General features: G+C 39.6%; 1 protein-coding gene across 1 annotated transcript; it reads right to left on the bottom strand.

Moving 5' to 3' along the window:
* Positions 1–228: 228 nt before the first annotated feature.
* Positions 229–17,476, bottom strand: ACTR10 (actin related protein 10). Its single transcript, XM_077819563.1, has 13 exons — positions 17,321–17,476; positions 15,000–15,072; positions 13,480–13,562; positions 11,170–11,278; positions 7,597–7,704; positions 7,093–7,160; positions 6,672–6,751; positions 6,142–6,177; positions 4,210–4,289; positions 4,045–4,118; positions 3,511–3,592; positions 2,309–2,510; positions 229–914 (listed from the first exon to the last, which is right to left on the bottom strand). Exons 1-13 carry the CDS (start codon positions 17,395–17,397, stop codon positions 733–735), a joined length of 1,254 nt encoding a protein of 417 aa, XP_077675689.1. The 5' UTR covers positions 17,398–17,476; the 3' UTR covers positions 229–732.
* Positions 17,477–17,890: the final 414 nt, after the last annotated feature.

The following is a 17,890-nucleotide window of genomic DNA, read 5'->3' on the forward strand; positions in this document are numbered from 1 at the left end:
AAAATAATTAAAACGTGCATGTTATTAACATTAAGTTTTTCATGTATAATTCCTAAGTGGTCAGACAGATTTTTTGTGGTAAAGGTCGTTGGCAGGAAGGTTAAGTTGACACTTCGACAACTTCATCCTGGAGCAAGTCCTTGTTCCGCTTCTGAAAATAGGAATCTCTGTCTAAGAGAATTACTATCCCTATAACAACTTCCACAAACAACAAACAAAACAAAACAGTTTCCAGGAGACATTTTAATGTATGAACCAACAGCTTATGTTAACATGTGCAACATTTTATCCAGAGTTTGGCAGAGAAACTTCCACAGATGGTTTCAGGTAACAAGGAATCTCCCTCATTCTTCTAAGATATTTAAAACAAAACAAAAACATCTAAAACAACGCCTCTTAATTTTGTAACTACTGTACATATATGTATATAGCAAACAACTTGGTAGTTAACAACTTGTGCCAGTTACAATATTTCCATAGAAAGGAAAAACAAAACAAAACAAGTACATCACCGTTGTCAAAACCAGTGTTTTGGGTTTTTTTAAATCTAAATGTAGAATTGTATCCAACTTCAATATAGTTCCAGCTAACAAGATGCTCCCAAGCCACACCTATATAATTGATTTTAAACAGTGTTACACCTGATTCACTTACTGCATAAGAAGCAACTTGTACAGGTCTGCTTGAAATACATGAAAGGAACCCTTGTGCAGCTGTGTTGTATTCAGATGCTTATTTCTCAGTGGAAAAAGCCCTCTTCATCAATGGTGGTGGGGCTTTGCCAACATCAAACATCATTTCCAAAGGAGGGTTATTGAGACAGCACCAGTCAGGTATACGGCCTGTCTGACTGTAATATTCCTTGGACACTGAACGGCTTCCAAGTATGTCCTGAAGAGCTCCAAAAATGGCTCCTGCATTTTAAAAACAAAATTTCACATTAGTTCTCATCACACTGAATTTCTCTTTCCCCTGCTCGGTTGCAGGAATCTCCCCTAACTCTTTTTCAACCCACCAAAGAAGAGACAAAAGACTGAATATACTGGGTCTAATCCCTTTCCCTCTTTTATGTATTTTATTGCTTCATTCCACACCCTTCATAAGTGACTGAATAAAAGACCCATATGGGCTTTATTGCCAGTAGTTTCCTGCCAGAGGCCTTTCCCTGAAGCTATAAAACTCCAAGTGCTTCAAACAGGTACCATCAATCCCATGGGTAAATAAAATTCCCCCAGAAACTAAGCTCTGTGGGAAACTCCTAGCTTGGCACAATGTGCATGAGAATAAGTTTGTACTACTTGTGGAGAAAAGTAAGCCTATGCTGGTTAACTGACATCTCTTTCTGATGAGGAGCTGCAGAAATGCTGATGACACCCACAATATCAAACATTTGCAGTTCTGTGGCACTCACTTTCAACCAGGCTTACATTTATTAAATTTTGTTTCTCTAAAATTCTACTCTAGTTACGTACAGAGGCTTAGTTTATTAGCTGAAACCAACATACTATAAATTCAAGAATTCTTGTCAGAGGAAACCTTTAGCCACATGGAATCGCCATGAAATGCCTCTCTTGCCCTTCTCTTTCCCTGATTTACAATACCGCATCCAAAACCCAATGTGGGGCCTGAATATTCTGTGTATATAGCAGGTATCTGGGAGTTGCGCAGTAAGTTAGCAGCCTTTGCCTAGCCCATGATTGGCAGCTTTTAAGTCTATAACTGCCCCGCACCTCTTTTTTTTGCGTGGGGGGGGGGGAAATCAGGGCCCAACTCACTCTGCGCTCAGCTCTGACCCAGGCTGCTACTGCTCCCTGGCTGGCTGCGGCTAGAACTACCAATGCAGCAACTGGGACTCGTAGCGGTCCCTGCATGCCCAGGGGAGACTCTGCAGTGCCAGCTGGAGAGGAGCTATGAAAAATCTGGCCCCATAGCAAATGACACCCCTGTCCAGCAAGTTTGTGCTTTGGATGGTTACTTTGCTGTGCCACCACATGGCATGAATAGCGTACTGCACACCTGAATCAACAATTCCTGTCTTACACACCACCGCTTCAAATTCGATGTTGCTGCTTTTCAATGATCTGCTACGTGGTGTCATTAGTGGGGCAAATCTCCTGCCCTCCAAAACTCCAGGACGCAGCTTTGCTCCACAGGACTTTGACATGAGGCACAATAACTACAAAGAGCTCAGATGCAGTTTACACTTAGCAACGTTTCAAAGAACTGTTGTCATTTGCTCCTTCCAAATCCCCTTGTAAAACCTTGCTTTTCCCTTCATACTTCGGATTAACCCCAGTGTCATTCTTACCTCCCAGCCAAGCTACACAGTTGGGTTTGGCAGGTGGAGTGTGAATTCTGAAGGTCTTAGTGGCAAGTGCTTCTTTGTATTTTGGTTTATCAACCAGGTACCTAATTTCAGCCATTAATCTGTGTAGGAATCCTGGCAACATAGCAGTGCCACCAATAACTACTAAGTTCTCAGCCAGCTGCTTCCTGGTGTCTATTGGGCACTGGTATGAAAGAAAATTGAAAATGTTTAAATGAAGTTATATACACAGCATTCAAAACATGTCAGAAATTTCGCTCCTCTCTCTTTACCAAGTGACATAGGTGTGTATTTCTGTTAACATAAGCACAAGACAATGTACATTATGTGCAGCAACTCATGTGTGTTTTTATAGAGGCCTGCTACCCCTCTCAAGGTGTCCCATGCTGCAGTGACCCTCTCCCGTAGCAGAAGCCTGACTGACTTATCCCTCCAGAGCCATTGCTTGCTTTGGTCAGAGGGAGTCACTCGAGAACAATGTAATTTGACAGGTTTCAGAGTAGCAGCCGTGTTAGTCTGTATCCGCAAAAAAGAACAGGAGTACTTGTGACACCTTAGAGACTAACAAATTAATGTTAGTAATGTAATTTGAACCATCCCAGTACCTCTAGGCCAAGGAACAAGGAACCCAAAACACTGGGAATTATTTAATGGGATCAATTTTAATACCAAGGTGAGCCCTAACTTGAAATAATTGTCTTAAAACATCCAAGTTTATTGCCCTCGCAAAGAATTACTCATTTGCAAACTTTGGTTCAAACAATATATTTGTAACTGCAGAAATGCATCTTTAAAATATACCTAAAATGAGATGTAGTTTACATCTGGTCAAGCCCATATTCCATATTTTTTTCCTAACCAGACAAAGACATTTCTTCTTATGATAAGCTATCACGCCTCAAGAGAATTTCCAAGTCCAAATAAAAGACCTTAAAAGAGTGGGGAGAGTAATAAAAATGCTGACACCTCTTGAATTATAGCACTCAAATTTCTAAGAGTACACAATATGATGTAGTTTCTCATCTTCCCTAAGCCATTCATGAGCCTGATTCAGAGAACTCTTACCCGTACACATGGTCCATACTTATAATCAGTGAGACTGCCCAAGTAAATGACTGTTTGTAAAACCAGGCTCTATGCAAGGTCACAGCAATGCATGCAACTTTTTATACTGGTAGAGATACCTGAATAAGTGCATCCAGTATTAAAGTGGCAACTGATTTCTCTTCATTATCCTGCTCAAACACTATTTCAACAACTGAGTCTCTGATGACAAAACAAAACAAAGCAAGGAGCATTAGCAACAAACAACAGCCTATCAGTATGGTCTCATTGTTTCCCTGTGTTCCCCCAAGTGTCTGTTTCCACCTATTGTCTTTCATCTTTCAAAAAGTTTAGAGTCTTAGTGTAACAGAGACAGTTTTTGTTACATGTTAGTACAGCACCTAGCACAATGGGGTCTTGGTGCATGACTAGGGCCTCAAAGTGGTACCACAGGCTGTTATTATATTGTGAAGTTTTAGGGGCCTCAAATCACAAGATCAAAGTGCAATGATTCATTAATGCCCCTAAACACACAAGTCTTATAAGACAAATAAGTCTTACCAGCACACAACTGAGGCATCATTTCTAATGGTTTATTTCAATATTCAGGCATCTGGGCACTACTCTAACACAACAATAAAGTAATCATGCATTTTAGTTATAGTATTTCTAACCTGATTGATCCAACTACATGCAGAATCTTCTCTCCATCTAGAGGGTACTCTACATCTGGAGGTGGTGAAGGACGCTAAAACAAAACACACACATATCATCTGAAAGGCAAAAAAGAGATCTCCTTCTACTTCAAAGAGGAGGAGAAACATTTACTCTCCACTTACCTCAGCACTGCCATCCATGTTAAACTTTGCTGCCTGGATTTTCAGCCCACGTTGGAGATCACTCACAAAACAAGTGCGGACTTTATAAAAGAAAAAAATAAAGACTTTTTTTTAGATGCCTTAACTTCCCATTGCCTTGGAGTAGCTTCAACACAGCTTGTGACTTCTATCCCTTTACTTAATGTACTTGAGACCAAATTCTACATTTTTATGTATGCAAGATATTGCTACTTCCTGTGAAATACTCTGACAATACTTATCAGAACTTAGGCTCTGGTTGGGACGCAGAATTCTAAAGGAAGTAGCATTCATACCACAGGTTTCAGAGTAGCAGCCGTGTTAGTCTGTATTCGCAAAAAGAAAAGGAGTACTTGTGGCACCTTAGAGACTAACCAATTTATCTGAGCATGAGCTTTCGTGAGTTACAGCTCACTTCATTGGATGCATACCGTAGAAAATACAAAAGACGTTTTTATACACACAAACCATGAAAAAATGGGTGATTATCACTACAAAATGTTCCCCCCCCCCCCCCCTCCTGCTGGTAATAGCTTATGTAAAGTGATCACTCTCCTTATAATACATACCACAACTATGCTGCACTAGAGAGGATTCTCTTTTTGAGGAACTAAATAGCTAGATCTAAAGTCCATGGAGTGTTATCAACTCTGCCTTTTTGTTGCCAGGACGCAGAAAGGATAGCGTACTGCATTTGAATCAACAATTCCAGTCTTACCCGCCACCATCTCAAATTGGACGTTGCTGTTTTCTAAATGGTCTGCTATTATGTGATGGTGTTAGTGGCGCATATCTCCTGCTCTCCAAAACTCCAGCAGGAGCGGAAGAGCCAAATTCCATTTGTATCTTTAATATAACACAAATAACCATTCCAGCAAGTAACATCTTATATCTGGTTAAAAATAATGGTGTCAAAAAAAGACAGCGAATCAGAAAGCTGCATGTGTGTCCAGAATTCTAAAAAGCCATTTCCATGAATTACATGTGATAAAATATTAGCAGTGTTTAAAAGGTATGGAGCATCTTAAGGTATCGAGGTGTTTGACATGTGGTCTTTCCCCCTAGTTTGGCCCAACAGGTAGATAGTATTTCTGTTAAGACCGGTTAATAAGCCATAGGAAACATTTCTTAAGTTCATCAACAATTTTTATTTTCTATTAAATGAGTTTTAAAGTGATTTGGGATGAACTGCATCTAAAGTGCTATAGAGAAGTTAGTATAGTTTTGTACAGAAGTATGCCCAATCTTTTGAAGTGTGAATTTATTAAGTTAATTAATATTTCATACCTGATCCAATATTCCAAAATGCCTTTTACATGCTATTTTCAGTTTTGGTGAAGATATCATACTATGTGGCAAACACAGAGCATGCCTAGCTAAATCATTTTAAGCAAGAACTAACCATCTTTTAAGTCAGAATTTCTCTGGAGTAGTGGTCTTTTTGAACAGAAGCAACAGAAAGTTGACGTTGCCAGTTTGTGGAAGTTAAATCTGCTATTAATCAAATGTAGGGTACATACTGTGTGTTTCTATAAATAGTCATCAGAAAAAAACAGAACACGAATATTTAAAAATACAATACCAAATTAACCTAAACTGCTGATGGATGGATACACAAAACTACCCAATATCCTTACATTGTGTTTATATGCAAAAACACAAACACTCAGCTATATCTGGACCAATACCTCACGTCTAACCTCAGAAGACTGATGCAATATGACCCGCAGAACACCTACAATATGGACAGTACTTCAAGTTCTCTTGCTGATATAAGAAATATGACAAAAGGGAATTTAAAACAACAGAATCCCATAAATTTACAGTGGCAGGGTACTGTAAATGTAGTGACATTGTTAAGTTGATCTCTGGGGGAAAGCACAAAATAGGGTTTCTTGAAGTAAAGAGTTTTACCTTTTATATCCTCTACAATGTCTTCTGGAACTGAGCCTAAAAATAGTTAATAGTTTAGTACAGATCTTCATTAAGTAAAAACAGAACTTGCAAAATCCAACTAATAATTGAAGAAGTGTGAATTTAGTACAGAAACTGCACACCAATAACTTTAAAAGATTTGCTAGAAATAAGCAACTTTACTTTTGGGGAAGAAATGTACATGAAAAAGAGAACCTGTCTTACATTTGGAAACAATGTAACATGCTCTTCTCACATTCAAAATGTAACAGACAAAGAATATAGCACTAACTTTATTTCAAACCAGTTAACAGGGGTTTGTCATGAAAGTAACATACTAATTAATTTTATCCTGGGAGAGGAGACATGGAAGCAGCAGCATGTTAAACCTGGTGGAGAAACATTAAATTTATTCTTTCTGATGTTAGCAGCTTGAATGGAAGCAGAGAAGGAAGCGGGATTAACCCACCTTCCCCAGTATGATTACCTAAAAAGGAATACATTTAGGTTACATCAGAAATACACCTTACCCATCACTGATGGGAGTCTTTGTCCTTTAGCTACTCCTGTGTCAACAGTGCACTGCTCCAACAACTGATTCTCCAGCTCCCTAAAATGTTGTAAATATAAAAAGTAAAGTATAGTTACCACCCGCTACCGAGCCTATGTGTTTGCACCATGCCAGCGCTACATTATTTACTTCCTTCAGTAACACTTTCTTTTAAAGAAAGACCGAAATAAATCCAATTTCTCAACTGTTATTTCCACAGTTCCCATCATATTTCCATGGCCACTACATGTTTGCAACTTTAGAATGGGATGGTAACAAAACAGAGGCTATAAAACAATTTAATTATATTATAATAAAGTAATTGACTAAAGATTAATTTTCACAATCAAATGGCATAATCAATTGACAGAATTATCTTGGATGTATAACTGTAAACTTACTTGTGAATTGCTTTTCCTCCTAAGGGAAGGGCACCCCAGCAACTCAAAACTGGGATTCCCTCATATACCTACAAGCAGCTTAGGAAATCTCACTACATTATAATGTGTTTGACATTTGAAGACACAGGGATTGAAGGCATTTTTCTTCCTCCTTTCCCTGCATCAGTTATAAATATTTCCAATAGTCAATTCTGTCCAGAACTCTCATTAATGTGTAGTATGTGAGGGAGAAACACAGAACTGTCAAGCAATAGAACAAAGATTATGTCTGTTCCTATCCCATCCTTTGCAAAGAGCATAGGTCTAGGGATTCTCATGTAGTAAATCAGGATATTGTGATATTCTCCACTCTAAAACAGCAAGCCAGAATACTACGATCAAAGCTAAATTGCTGGTCTGTCCCTATTCTTGTCTATCATATTTCAAGTCTACAATAAAATTATCTACTTCTGGTTATAGTTTTCCTGCTGAAGATTTGATTTCTGGATTATTATTCAAGGATACAGGCAGCACAAGACTTTCTGCATATCCACAGTCTAAAACCATAGCAGAATTAATCCCAAGTGTCAGAAGAGACATCAGGTGACTTGGGGCAAACAACACGGAAGGAACCTGTAATGAGACCAAAACGATTAAATAAATTCAGTGCAAGAAAACTTGAAGCTTTATAATTTTCATTGCCCCCCAATTTCATAAAAAACCAAAGACTGAACAATCAAGTACTGAACGGCCTAGTCTTAATTCAGGATTTAATCTCTTGTGATGATGACCAACTAAATACAGAAGCATACTCAAATTCATTCCCAACATGTTCATCGCTATACCATGTCCACATATATGCTTAATAACACTAAATAGTAAGAGGGTTGTAAGAAAAACAAGTATTGTGTATGGAACATAGCTTAGGTCAAGTCACAGTTGACTACAGAAGGCCAAACATAGCTCTTCATAACATGCTGTGAAGACACGAAGAGGTGAACAAAGGAGACAAAAACCTATACAAGTTTTGATGCGTGGCCAGTGGGATCATGCTCTCCGCTGTACAAACACTGATTAAAAGCCAGTACTAGGAAGTGTTGTTCTCAGAGCAAATCAACAGCTCTTTTGGCCACAAGGATCACATTGCAATACAGGTAGGAAAGAGGGAACTCTAAAAGGAAATGTGAAAGAAGCAGCTCAGACCATATAACTAGATGAGAGCCCCAGCCTTGCCCTAGAAATCTCGCTCTCAGGGTGGTGACAACCCCTTCGGCAAATACCCTCCCCTGAACTCTAGGGAAAGAGAAAAGTAATTCCATAAAGCTTTTATTTACTGGCAACAGTACAGTGTAATTAGATCACAAGATAACTATTTAGAAATGCTGACCTTGTATCAAATGTCACATGTATTTGGAACACCACTAATGGTGGCCCTACACACAAGGCTCACTTTATGTGGCTACCAGCAGGTTTGTTATCATAGAACCAGGCCTCAAAACCAAAGTATGAACCTCTCCCTGTCACCAGTCATTATGGATAATGTTTAAAGCAGCTCTATGCTAAGTTCATTATCTGTCATCCTCACATTGCAAAGTAATCAAAAATGAAAGGCATTTCTCTCTCCTCCTTTTTAACTTTCTGTAAACGGATTAGAAAATCCACTCACACTGCTCACCAAATTTAAGGCGGAAAAAAAAAGATTAAGTATACCAGGAAGGACTTAGACAGAAATGTAATCTCTGACAGTTTAAAATTAGTTATAAAATTAGTCTGAGGAGACAAACTACTTATTTGCATAGCCTTTACCAAAAAATCGTAGCCACCTGACCTATGTGAACTGAAAGTTTATGGCCTCATCTTGCAAGATGTTTTCCATTGACACTAGGATAAAAATTAGATTCTGATCTAACAAAAAGATTGGTTATGTGAAGGACATAAATATCAGAGAAGTTCTTATTTAAGTGAGTACAGCCAGAGTTTAGGTCACGTGCTAGACAAAGCTATTGGCTTTTACCATAAGACTTTATCAAGACTTGTGTTGAGAGAGAGCACTAAGAAATGTTTAAATATAGACTCAGGTTTCTGGCAGCACTCAGTGGGGATTATTGGTCCTATCAAAAATGAGATTATGTGAGCTATTTTTTGCCAAGCACAAGTGAAAAAAAAAACCCTATAGGTAATTCTTGCTAATATATGCTATTTAGATAACTGATATTTAAATGAGTCAGGAAAAATTCCCTCTGGTCTCTACCTCTCTGTCTACCTCTTTTCACTTTAATTCTTTTCCCTTTATCCTCACTCCTTTGTCCATTACCAGAAGTGCCAAGTAAAGCAATGGCCACTAGCACTATTGCTAATATCCTATTTGATTATTCTACATATCCTACATGACAGATGGTATTCACCCAAGAATGCTAAAGGCACTCAAATATGATATTGCAGAACTAGTAACTAGTAACTGTGGAACGTAACCTATTGCTCAAATCAACCTCTGTACCAGATGAATGTTGGATAGCTAATGTAACACCGATTTTTATAAGAGGCTCCAGAGGTGATCCTGGCAATTACAGGCTTGCAAGCCTAACTTCAGTACCAGACAAATTAGCTGAAAATATAGTAAAGAACAGAATTATCAGAGACACAGATGAACATGATATGTTGGGGAAGAATCAACATGGCTTTTGAACAGGGAAATCATGTTTCACCAATCTATTAGAATTCTTTGAGGGTGGTCAACAAACACATGAACAAGGGTGATCCAGTGGATATAGTGTATTTGGACTTTCAGAAAGCCATTGTCAAGGTCCCACACCAAAGGCGCTTAAGCAAAGTAGGCAGTTATGGGATAAGAGGGAAGGTCCTCTCATGGATCAGTAACTGGTTACAAGACAGGAAACAAAGTGTAGGAATAAATGTTTTTACAGTGGAGAGAAATAAATAGTGGGGTCCTCCAAGGATCCGTACTGGGGCCAGCATTCTTCAATATATTCATAAAGGATCTGGAAAACGTGGTAAACAATGATGTGGAAAAGTTTGCAGAGGATATAAAATTATTCAAGACAGTTAAGTCCAAAGCTGACTGCGAGGAGTTACAAAGGGAATCTCACTAAATGGGGTGACTGGACAACAAAATGGCCAATTAAATTGAATGTTGATAAATGCAAAGTCATTCACACTGGAAAACATAACCCCGACTATACATACAAAACAATGGGGTCTAAATTAGCAATTACCACTCAAAAAAGAGATCTTGGAGTCATTGTGGATAGTTCTCTGAAAACAGCTTTTTTTATTGCTGCTGCACAGTGAGCAGATAACAAAATGTTGGGAACCATTAGGAAAGGGATAGATAGTAAGACAGAAAATATAATAATGCCATTACATAAATCCATGGTATGCCAAAACCTTGAACAGTGTGTGCAGTTCTGGTTGCCCCTTCTTGAAAAAGATAGGTTAGAACTGCAAAAAGTACAGAGAAAGGCAACAAAAACGATTAGGGGCATGGAACAGCTCTCATACGAGGAAAGATTAAAAAGACTGGGGATGTTCAGTTTGGAAAATAGACAACTAAAGGGGGATATGATAGAAATCTATAAAATCATGAATGGTGTGGAGAAAGTGAATAAGAGTTATTTACCCTTTCACATAATACAAGTACCAGGAGTCACCCAATGAAATTAATATGCAGCACGTTTAAAACAAGCATAAGTATGTATTTCTTCACACAACACACAGTCAGCCTGTGGAAATGATTGCCAAGGGATGTTGTGAAGACCAAAAGTACAATTGGGTTCAAACAAGAATAAGATAAGCTAATGGAGGATTGGTCATCAATGGATATTAGCCAAGAAGGTCAGGGATGCAACCCCATGATCCGAGTGTTCCTAAACCTCGGACTGACAGAAGCTGGGACTGGACGACTGGGGACGGATCGCTTGATAAATTCCCCTGTTCTCTTCATTCCTTCTAAAACAGCTGGCACTGGCCACTATCAGAAGACAGGAAACTGGGCTAGATGAATCACTGTCTGACACAATATGCCCATTCTTATGTGACCAATTAAGACAATGAATGCCAATAGCTATGTAATACACGTACCTCAAAATACTTGAAAAGAACTCTAGTGAGTGTCTCTCTGAAGTGTGAGGGACATAGCACAGATTCCACTATTACAACGCGGCGGTCTCTGGGATTCACCAGCAGATGTCTGGAAAACAGCACATATATTTGTAAAGAAGCATAAACTGAAACTAGTATGTTAAATTTAAGTGTCTCTTATGGGACCTGATATATTCTTTCAAGTTTTTTAACTACTTCTTTTGAAAGTTAATTCAGTCAAAATCGTAATAAATAATAATGTGCACTTAGATAGCACCTTCCACCCCACATCTCAATGCATCTTACAAGGAAGCTTCACAACACTCAGGGAGGTAGGCATTATTCCATATTAGGAAACAGCGGTGCACACAGAAGTTACAGTCTTGTCTACAAATGGATTATGTACCTCTAAGTATATTGGTCTGTGTGCAGGCCATCCCTCAGTGACTTGTCCAATGCCATGGTGCATTTGTAGAAGACCTAAGAATATGACTCAGATCTCCTGACCCACAGTCCTGTGCTTCAACCTCTAGCCCATCATCCCTCAAAAAGTTAATAGAAAAAGGGGAACAATTTGCATTTTCTCAAATAATAAAACCATCTTCTAGTTGCAGAAGAACGTGTCCCCAGCATTGTTAGGATATAGATATTCAGGCCTGTCTGCAAAGAATTTAGGTGTATTCTTATCACTTAGCTAGTTATAGAGGTATAAAAGAAAGAATCAAAATCACTGTCTGCCAGTGTAAGGTCCTTCTCTTACTGTGACAGTCTGAGGCCCTGTGCTTAGGCTAAGGCCTCTGGCTAAGCAACAGAGGCAGCCATAAGCTGGGAAGTGACTGGTCACATCCTCACATTCCAAACTAGTCACATTGAAATAAGGTGCTATTGGGCTGTTGGGAATACAATCCTGTCCTGATAGTGCCTATCACCTCCAGAGAAAGGGAACCGCCTAGAAAATGCAAAAGGAAACTTAGTTTGATAGCATCCTGTCTGGCAAGAACTCACTTACCAATAGCTGGGATGTGAAATCCTCACTTCTGTATTGTTTTGTCATTATAGTTCCCACTTTGCTATTGTTTGTCTGTATAATCTCTGTCTGGTTCTGTGATTGTTCCTGTCTGCTGTATAATTAATTTTGCTGGGTGTAAACTAATTAAGGTGGTGGGATATAATTGGTTACATAATCATGTTACAATATGTTAGGATTGGTTAGTTAAATTTCAGGACAATGATTGATTAAGGTATAGCTAAGCAGAACTCAAGTTTTATTATATAGTCTGCAGTCAATCAGGAAGTGGGTGGGTGGGTGTGTACGGGGGAAATGGGAACAGGGAATGAGGGTGTGGAATTGGAATCATGTTTAGCTAAAGGGGGAAATGGGAAAAGGACACATGTAAGTCTCTGTGGTGTCAGAGCTGGGAAAGGGGACACTAAGGAAGGAAACTGGAATCATGCTTGCTGGAAGTTCATCCCAATAAACATTGAATTGTTTGCACCTTCGGACATTGTTGCTCTCTGTTCATGCGAGAAGGACCAGGGAAGTAAGTGGATGAAGGAATAAGCCCCCTAACAAGCATGTCAGAGACTTTGTTTCAGAAACAGAACAGCACTGGTAGAGGACAGGAAGAAAACCAATAATGCTTGAGGGAGTGAGGCAGTGAAGTCCAGTAACAAAAGTAATGTCTGCCCACAACAGGTGTCAAGTCATTCTGTACGTGGATGTGAGTGGGACGTGAGAGTACCAAATCTAAGTTCATGAGGACATTTACTCCAAGGGGAAGTTATGTTCTAGTCAAGTAAATAAATAAATAAAATAAACCTACAGATTTCAGTGATCCCATCAGGCAAATTATAAATCTCAGATTTTGAACATTTGGATCCAGACTTCCAAGCCCTTGTTCACATCAGGTCTGGATTTTCCATTTACCTCAATGGGCTTTGGAGTACTATGAGCAGCCCCACTGAAATCAGTGCAACTCAACAGAAGAACAACAATTTTCAGGCTCAAGCAATTTGTGATTATGTCACAGTTAACGGTTGTTCTATTTATTTGGATGTTTTTAAACAATAAGATGCATATCCAAGGCTCTAGGTGCTTATCACACATTTACAACACAATTCAAATTTTAGCAGCATTAAATAAGTGTTTCAGCAAGAGCTCAGCCAGCCAGCCGTGTCTCCTTCCCATCCTTTTATCATTCAGGAAACACAACATCAGCCTTCTCCAGAACCCCTATAAAAACAGACATCTTTTGCAACATGCTCAAACAAAAGCAGCTAATTAGACAAAAATATCCCAGTGCCTCTTACCTGAAATACAGCATGTGAATAAATTCCTTCAGATATGAATACAGCTCTTCTGTGTTAATATTATACTGAACGACTTTGATAGGCTGCAAAAATAAAAATTTCTATTAAAATATTATCTATAGTATACAATTCAAAAAATAGTTATTGATTTTAAAAAGCATCATTTTCCATTGTTTGATGTATTAATGTACTTCACAAAATTATCCTACAAATTATTTTACTTGAATCAATTTTGAAATTTTTTTTCTTTAAAACTTGTCATCAATTTTAATGTGCAGGAAAGGTGTCAAACTGACAATTCTGGAGACTTACATCCCCTATTAAGAGAAAAAGCATAGCACAGGCAGAGGCAATGTGCCTCAAACCTGACCCTGTGGTTATGTCTACACTGCAATTAAACACCTGAGGTTGGCCCATGTCAGCTGAAGCAGGCTCACAGGACTTGGGCTGCCGAGCTATAAAACAGCAGTAAAGATGTCCAGGCTTGGTCTTGCAAGGTCCCAGAGCCCTGACTCCACCCCACGCATCTACACTGCAGTTTTATAGCCTCACAGCCTGAGCCCAAGTTAGCCGACATGGGCCAGCTGTGGGTGTTTAACTGCAGTGTAGACATACCCCTAGAGACCACCTCTAAAGGTACCAATTAATGCCAAATGTGGTGGTGTGGACACTTGCATGGTGGTGTGGACACTTGCTCCAATCCTGCAAAGACTTACGCATGTGCTTAACTTTATGCACTGATAATCATCTTTTTGAATTCAACAAGATGATTCACAGTGCACAAACACATGCATACATCTTTGCAGAACTGGGGCCTAACTGATCAACTGTATAACTCAAGCAATAAATAGGCTTAAATATTTGAAAGGCCCCATGCCTACCAGCTGTTCTGCATATGGGGACTCCTGTGTTCGCATGGAGACCCACTGATTGAACACCTTGTAGGATTAGAGCCTTAATTTTAAGTAATACTGATGGAGAAAAAGAAAGTTTCCTGAGGATTAACAATTTACTGAAAGGAATTTATAGCCCAAATCACAACAGAGAGAACAATTATACTGAGAAAACAAGGTCATCATTGCTTTTACAGGTGAAACGTTTTTGTTATTTTTAAAAATACTTTTGAGGATTATTCTATTTATCCTGTTTTGTGTGTGAGGTGGCAATTGTCAAATCCATGTTTGGCAGTTCCAGACACTTTTATATCAATCAGCTTACCCTATTAATTTACTATATGGTCCCAAATTTCTAATTTAGGGATGTTTCCAATTAATTTTTCATTTGTAAAAGCCAGCTCACTTTATGGTTGTTCATATAACAAGACCATAAGTTTCATAATTTACTCTTAATAGGAACAGCTAAGAGATAATGGACATGGTTTATGATGGAGGAAATAATGACACACACTTCTGTGATGTCTGAACGTACATATTTAAAGTATTTCTTAAAAATAAAAATGTAACACAAATAAATCTTGAATTTGTGAATCTTTCCCAATAGTAAATTTTAAAAACTGTTACCTTAGGAATGTCAGGTTTCTTTATTTCACTAGGAATAATGCATCTTGGTCCTGTTTCTCCTGCAAAACCACATCTAAAGAAAAATATTTAAAAGTTAACTAATTACATATATGTATTTCACATTTAAGAACTGCCAAGAAATTAATGATCTGGTATTTCAAATAGTAAAAGTGGATTTGATCATCAAAACAATTTAATCTGTACAATTTTTTTTAAAGTCCATAGAGGCGTTTTATGTATGATTTACTAGGGCCAGGTCTACACTGCAGACTTTTGCCAGCATAGCTAGGTTAGCTAGTGGGGTGAATGGGTGTGATCCCCGAGTAACATAGCTGTGCTTGCAAAGGCCATAGTGTAGATGCTGCACTTTTACTGGTATAGCTTGTAGGGGTTGGTTTTAATATACCGGTACAAAGCATAGCATTACCAGTATAGCCGTGTCCACACTAGGAGCGCTTTGCCAGTATAGTACACTGGTATTCTTATATTGGTAGCGCGGTCATAGTGTAGACTCAGCCAATGTAGTGAGTTCAAATTAGCAGGATTCCAAGCCAAGATTTAGAATAGCTAGTCAAGTTAACTTTTCATAAACAGGTCATATACAAAAGGACAGCAAATTCTAAAGATTAAACAGAAAAAATAGATACCCTAAGGATGAGGTTTTAGGAGTTCCCAATGCTTTACATTTCTTCTGTCTCTCTTGAAATAAATATTAGAAGTTCATGCACAATTTGGTAGAAAGCCTATCCATGATTTCAGAGTTTAATGTTTTTAAAGTAAAGAGGTCAATAAATATATTTTATCTTGGCATTCTGATACCATGATTTCCTGATTTCTGATTTCCTTCGATCAGTTTCTTGAATGGGGACTATTATAGAGAAAAATGGCCAGACTTCAGAATATCAGTATTTATACATATGTACAGGATTTAACAAATCCTTACTATAGTGTTATTTTTATTACATATTTAGACCCCAATGCTGCAATCGAATCCACACCACAATCTCTTGTCCCTGCAAGGATCTGATTGCAGAACTAGGGCCTTAATTTTTAATAATCATATACTGTCATGTGGAAATCAGCACCATCTGATCCCAAGATTGGTGTGATTAAGGCCACAATCCTACAACTGCCTCCACATGGGAGCTCATGCTCCGGCATGGAGACCCAGTGATATTACTGGAGCTCCATCCATGCATCGGGCAGCATAGAGGCAGGTGAAGAATTGGGCCTAATGTAGTACAGCCACAAATGTGACATAAATGTAAACAAATGATTCCGTTGCAGTTATAGGGCTCAATGTCGCAAACATTGCAGGAATAAAAATTACTCCTCCAAGTAAGTCCACTGAAACCAATGGAACTACTCATGTGAATAATATAGTCACTTGCTTAACTGTTCGCAAGATCAAGCCCATAGTTATCTTCTTATTTTAAAGTGAATACTGTGCATGCAGAAGACACTGGCATAAAAAAGAAAAGATCTGGAATTTGGCACTGATAATACAATACAAAAAAGGACACTTTTGGGTGGGAGACAGAAGGGGGTATAAATAGTTTTACATTACAGCTATCAGACATTTTCTTTTGTAAACTGGTCTAAGAATCATTCAACTTTTTCACATTTTGATTTTCTGAGTTATAAAGTGAAAGGTAAAGCTTACATTTAGGCTTTATTTAGACTAGAAAAAAAAAGATGTGTGTGTATTTTAAATCAAGTTAGCTAACACAATTTGTCTACAATAGGTGCTAAGTGGGTTTCAAATCACATTAGTTAGATTTGATCAAAAAGGAAAAATAAAACCTAGAATATAGAAGGCTTCAAATAAAAATCTCTCAAGATATGAAGGAAGTTTCTCAATATATTAATTTCAAAATGAATCAGACATGACATTTGAAAGCTAAATTAATTGAGTAATGACCACTTTCAGTTGAAACTGTTCACTATTTAGAATAGCAGGGATTGTTGAAACCTTAAGGCAGAGTCAAGACGTTCATCGCCATGGTACCCGAGTGCCAGGCCCTTTATTACGATCAAATCATGCAGGGCAGGGCTGTTGCGCCTCCTTAGCGATGGTGACAGACCAGTCGGGCACCGGTCAGGGCTGGGCCCGGCCTGACGTGCGGTGGGGACACAGCGCTCAGAGGGCAGGAAATGCCGGACACATCCCCGCCCGCCCGCGCTGCCTCACGTCGCGACAGGGCGGAGATGCCGGGGATACGGGGCAGCCCCACCTGCACCCCTAACATGGGCATCGCGTGGAGGCGGGGAGCCAGCCCGCAGCGAGCCCCGGGACCGCCGCAGCCAGCCGGGCCACTCACTTGGTGAAAGATTCTCCCAGGTCTATCACCACCGCCGTCTTCTCCCCGCCGCTCCCCAGGCCCTCGTACAGCGGCATCGCCACCGGCCGCAGAGAGCAGCGCCCGGCAGCCACCACAACAATGGGGCCTTCCTCACTGACCGGCGCAGGCCCCGCGGGCAGGGGGGCCTTCTACCTCGGCTGGCGCAGAGCAAGGCTGCCCCTGATCGTGCCTGTTCTCAGGTTTAATCCCTTTCTCGGGGCTTGACACTTTCAGCGGGAGCTAAGGTGATTCTGCTCGTCGCCTTCTTCCTTCCCTGCGCTAGAAACTGTGCGGCTCCGGCCTGAGCTGTTTTCAGGCACGCAGTAGTCACCTTACGAGGGGGTATGGGTAGGGGTGGGGGAAAGGCGGACAGAGACAGCGAGAGATGGCTTTGGGGAAGGGTGCTGGGGGTGAAAGAGAGAGAGGGCCCTTGCAGGAGAGGATGAGGAGGAGGGGTGCTGGGGATGAAGGATGGAGAGGTCCCTGGGGGAAAGTGATGGAGGACGGTTGTTTTGAGGACTGGTTTCAGAGTAACAGCCGTGTTAGTCT

This window comes from Eretmochelys imbricata, chromosome 6 (genome assembly GCF_965152235.1).
Source record: "Eretmochelys imbricata isolate rEreImb1 chromosome 6, rEreImb1.hap1, whole genome shotgun sequence".
Taxonomy (NCBI): Eukaryota; Metazoa; Chordata; order Testudines; family Cheloniidae; genus Eretmochelys; species Eretmochelys imbricata.

Excerpts from the sequence above, each read along its gene's own strand:
- ACTR10 (XM_077819563.1), bottom strand. The coding sequence starts at position 17,397 with ATGCCGCTGTACGAGGGCCTGGGGAGCGGCGGGGAGAAGACGGCGGTG. Across the intron at positions 15,073-17,320 it reads CTGGGAGAATCTTTCACCAA|ATGTGGTTTTGCAGGAGAAA; the intron begins GTGAGTGGCCCG and ends ATTTTTCTTTAG. Across the intron at positions 4,119-4,209 it reads ACATGGATGGCAGTGCTGAG|CGTCCTTCACCACCTCCAGA; the intron begins GTAAGTGGAGAG and ends GTTTTGTTTTAG.